General features: G+C 54.6%; 1 protein-coding gene across 1 annotated transcript; it reads left to right on the top strand.

Moving 5' to 3' along the window:
* The first annotated feature begins 342 nt into the window (after window positions 1-342).
* LOC138259817 (ice-structuring glycoprotein-like) lies at window positions 343-2,373 on the top strand. Its single transcript, XM_069207711.1, has one exon. The coding sequence runs from the start codon at window positions 343-345 to the stop codon at window positions 2,371-2,373; it is 2,031 nt and encodes a 676-aa protein (XP_069063812.1).
* The last annotated feature ends 2,283 nt before the right edge of the window (window positions 2,374-4,656 follow it).

The raw sequence follows: 4,656 nt of genomic DNA, 5'->3' as shown, positions 1-4,656 counted from the left end.
TCCTCTCGGTTGCTATACCCTCCCTTGCTGCTGTTCTGCTCTCGGTTGCTGTGCCCTTCCTTGCTGCTGCTGTGCCCTCAGTCGCTGTGCCCTCCCTTGCTGCGCTCTCAGTTGCTGTGCCCTTCCTTGCTGCTTTTCTTTGATGCTGTGCTCTCTCGCTGTGCTGTCCTGTATTCAGTATCTGTTCTCGGCCTTGCTCTTCCTCGCTGCTCCTGTGCTCTCAGTTGCTGTGCTTTTCTTTGATGCTGTGCTCTCTCGCTGTGCTCTCCTGTATTCAGTATCTGTTCTCGGCCGTGCTCTTCCTCGCTGCTCCTGTGCTCTCAGTTGCTGTGCTTTTCTTTGATGCTGTGTTCTCTCGCTGTGCTCTCCTGTATTCAGTATCTGTTCTCGGCCGTGCTCTTCCTCGCTGCTCCTGTGCTCTCAGTTGCTGTGCTTTTCTTTGATGCTGCTGTACCCTCCCTTGCTGCTGCTGTGCTCTCGGTTGCTGTGCCCTCCCTTGCTGCTGCTATGCTCTCAGTTGCTGTGCCCTTCCTAGCTGCTGCTGTCCTCTCGGTTGCTGTGCCCTCCCTTGCTGCTCTTGTACTCTCAGTTGCTGTGCCCTTCTTTGCTGCTGCTGTGCTCTCAGTTGCTGTGCACACCCTTGCTGCTGCTGTCCTCTCGGTTGCTGTACCCTCCCTTGCTGCTGCTGTGCTCTCGGTTGCTGTGCCCTTCCTTACTGCTGCTGTGCTCTCGGTTGCTGTGCCCCACCTTGCTGCTGCTGTGCTCTCAGTTGCTGTGCCTTTCCTTGCTGCTGCTGTGCTCTCGGTTGCTGTGCCCTCCCTTGCTGCTGCTGTGCCCTCCCTGGCTGCTGCTGTGCTTTCGTTTGCTGTGCCCTTAGATGCTGCTGCTGTGCTCTCCGATGCTGTGCTCTTCCTTCATGCTGCTGTGCTCCTTGATGCGGCTGTGCTCTTCCTTGATGCTGCTGTGCTCTCAGTTACTCTGCCCTCCTGTGCTGCTGCTGTGCTCTCAGATTCTGTGCCCTCCCTTGAAGCTGCTGTGCTCTCAGTTGCTGTGCCCTTCCTTGCTGTCCTGTGCTATCAGTTGCTGTGCCCTTCCTTGCTGCTGTTCTGCTCTCGGTTGCTGTGCCCTCCCTTGCTGCTGCTGTGCTCTCGTTGCTGTGCCCTCCCTTGCTTCTGCTGTGCTCTCGTTGCTGTGCCCTCCCTTGCTTCTGCTGTGCTCTCGGTTGCTGTGCCCTCCCTGGCTGCTGCTGTGCTCTCAGTTGCTGTGCCCTCCTGTGCTGCTTCTTTGCTCTCAGTTGCTGTGCCCTCCCATGCAGCTGCTGTGCTCTCAGTTGCTGTGCCCTCCCTTGCTGCTGCTATGCTCTCAGTTGCTGTGCCCTTCCCAGCTGCTGCTGTCCTCTCGGTTGCTGTGCCCTCCCTTGCTGCTGCTGTGCTCTCAGTTGCTGTGCCCTTCTTTGCTGCTGATGTGCTCTCAGTTGCTGTGCACTCCCTTGCTGCTGCTGTCCTCTCGGTTGCTATACCCTCCCTTGCTGCTGCTGTGCTCTCGGTTGCTGTGCCCTTCCTTGCTTCTGCTGTGCTCTCGGTTGCTGTGCCCTCCCTTGCTTCTGCTGTGCTCTCGGTTGCTGTGCCCTCCTTGGCTGCTGCTGTGCTCTCGGTTGCTGTGCCCTTCCTTGCTGCTGCTGTGCTCTCCGATGCTGTGCTCTTCCTTCATGCTGCTGTGCTCTCAGTTGCTGTGCCCTCCCGTGCTGCTACTTTGCTCTCAGTTGCTGTGCCCTCACGTGCAGCTGCTGTGCTCTCCGATGCTGTGCTCTTCCTTCATGCTGCTGTGCTCCTTGATGCTGCTGTGTTCTCCCTTGCTGCTGCTGTGCTCTCAGTTGCTGTGCCCTTCTTTGCTGCTGCTGTGCTCTCAGATGCTGTGCCCTCCCTTGATGCTGCTGTGCTCTCAGATGCTGTGCCCTCCCTTGATGCTGCTGTGCTCTCGCTTGCTGTGCCCTCCCTTGCTGCTCCTGTTCTCTCGGTTGCTGTGCCCTCCCTTGCTTCTGCTGTGCTCTCAGTTGCTGTGCCCTTCCTTGCTGCTGCTATGCTCTCAGTTGCTGTGCCCTTCCTAGCTGCTGCTGTCCTCTCGGTTGCTGTGCCCTCCCTTGCTGCTCTTGTAATTTCAGTTGCTGTGCCCTTCTTTGCTGCTGCTGCACTGTCAGTTGCTGTGTACACCCTTGCTGCTGCTGTCCTCTCGGTTGCTGTACCCTCCCTTGCTGCTGTTCTGCTCTCGGTTGCTGTGCCCTTCCTTGCTGCTGCTGTGCCCTCAGTCGCTGTGCCCTCCCTTGCTGCTGCTGTGCTCTCAGTTGCTGTGCCCTTCCTTGCTGCTTTTCTTTGATGCTGTGCTCTCTCGCTGTGCTCTCCTGTATTCAGTATCTGTTCTCGGCCGTGCTCTTCCTCGCTGCTCCTGTGCTCTCTTGTGCTCTCAGGTGTTGTGCTTTTCTTTGATGCTGTGCTCTCGTGCTGAGCTCCCCTGTATTCAGTATCTGCACTCGGCCCTGCACTTCCTTCCTGCTGCGCTCTTTCTCTCGTGCCCCTGCGGTAGGTTAATCTGCAGCTCATTAAGATGCTATCTGGTTACACAATTGGCACCTCTCTTGAAATGATCTCTGCAGACACTTTGGCCATAAAGATGTATTTACAATTTCTAGCAGATCCATCAGACGTGTGGCCCATGCGAGGAGCTGTAATTAGCGCCCCTTGACGCCCCTTGACAGCGATGGGCGTAGTGGGGGTCGCCAGAGAACTAGGGAGAGTGCAAACTCCAACCTCTTCATCACAGCAAAAAAAATGGGGCGGGTGAAACTTTTGAATAATCTGAGCCACTGGCTAATATTCTGAACATCCTACACGGTTTTTAGCTTGCCTGCATTTAAAGAAGAGAAAGGCGATACTTCAATTAACATGCAAAGGGACTCTTGATTTCATTGACGACAAAGGAGGCTAACATTATGCAATAACCTTTTTTTGCTGCCCCAACAGGCACCCAACTTTCATACTCAGGGCATCTCACTGAGAAACACCAAGTGGCATAGATCGAACCAGCGGCGGCTTCTCCACCATGGCGGAGGAGCGTTGCGCCTACCCCGCCAGCAGCAGCAGCAATACTTTGAAAATAAAACGATAATAAACAATGTTTTTTATCGTTATAGTTTTAAAGGGGTAGGCCATGGGGATAACGAGCATGGAGGGGGAGTGGTGTGCACTCTCCTCAGTGCGCATGTGTGTTTGCCAGCTGTCTCAGGAGGGCCAAACACATGTGCACCGAGCTCTCTCCAACCCGCAACTGTGCTGCCGGGTTTGAGAGAGCAGGCACAGGCTCTCAGTCTGCCTGAGAGCACCAAGTCAGGGCTCTCTGCCCAATCCCAACGCTGCTCTCATGCTGCCAGTAGCATGAGAGCAGCGTTAGGATTGCCGCATGGCAGGCTGGGAGCCTATGCCTGTAGTGCAGCCTGAAGACTGGCAATGCAGCGGGGATTCGGGAGTCAGTTAAGTTTATTTATTTTATTTGTTTATTTTGTTGCATCCCTTCCATCCCCATGCCGCACGCCTCCCCGCCCCTTCACCACGCGTGAGCCGTGACTGGATGGAACCAAGGCCAGACTCGGTAATCAAAAGCAACCCTGGCACAAAGAATCAAGCCAGTCCCTCTTCCTTCCAATCCTCGCTTTACCTCTCTCCTTCCATGCACCCTCTCTCTCCTTCTTCTCCCTCTCACTCTCTAATCACTTCCCCCCTCTCTCTCTCTCACCGCCCTCTTTATTGGAGCCCTCCTATGCGTCATTGAAATAACCTTGGCTTTGCTGTCCCAGTACATGAAAGAACAGAGCACATTCAATAGGAACAGTCCAGCTCGCACGGCCGGGCTAAGTCCCTTTCAATTGGTTTCGCCCTTGTTGGGTCTTATCCACGCGGTGCACCTTGAATCCCTATGCCCAGGTGTGGGCGTTATACTTACTGTACCTGGCCTTTATGAAATTTTACTGCAAACCACCTTCAGTGATGATGGCAAGCCACCTGTGCTTGTATGAATGGAATTCAATAATGAGGCTTTAAGACGACAGGAGTTGTACTAGCTTTATTCTGAATGATGGCACAAGGCTTGGGTCATCAGAAGTGGCGTCTAGTGGGGAGGGGGCAAGGTCTGAAACATTGTGAATACCTTATACTGTTGTGGGACCCTGCTCCCCCCACACCCATACCTTCCCCCTTGCAGTAGGACTTTACTCCGCTTGCCTCTCTTTATTTTTTTGCACCATTCTGGCTCTATCATTAAGCCAATAGCTTCGATATTAGTTCGCTGGCCGTTGTCTAGCGACCTCTCTCTGCTCAGGACTTCATTTCCCATCAATCCTTGGGTTTTGTACAGTAGCATTGCGTCACTCTCTAGCGCGCCGCGCCACTTGGGATCGCCGGGCCGGAGAGGACTTCATTTCCCATCAATCCTTGGGTTTTGTACAGTAGCATTGCGTCACTCTCTAGCGCGCCGCGCCACTTGGGATCGCCGGGCCGGAGAGGACTTCATTTCCCATCAATCCTTGGGTTTTGTACAGTAGCATTGCGTCACTCTCTAGCGCGCCGCGCCACTTGGGATCGCCGGGCCGGAGAGGACTTCATTTCC

The sequence above is a fragment of the Pleurodeles waltl genome, chromosome 9, assembly GCF_031143425.1.
Source record: "Pleurodeles waltl isolate 20211129_DDA chromosome 9, aPleWal1.hap1.20221129, whole genome shotgun sequence".
NCBI classification, from domain to species: Eukaryota; Metazoa; Chordata; class Amphibia; order Caudata; family Salamandridae; genus Pleurodeles; species Pleurodeles waltl.
This window is presented reverse-complemented; position numbering and strand designations above follow the sequence as displayed.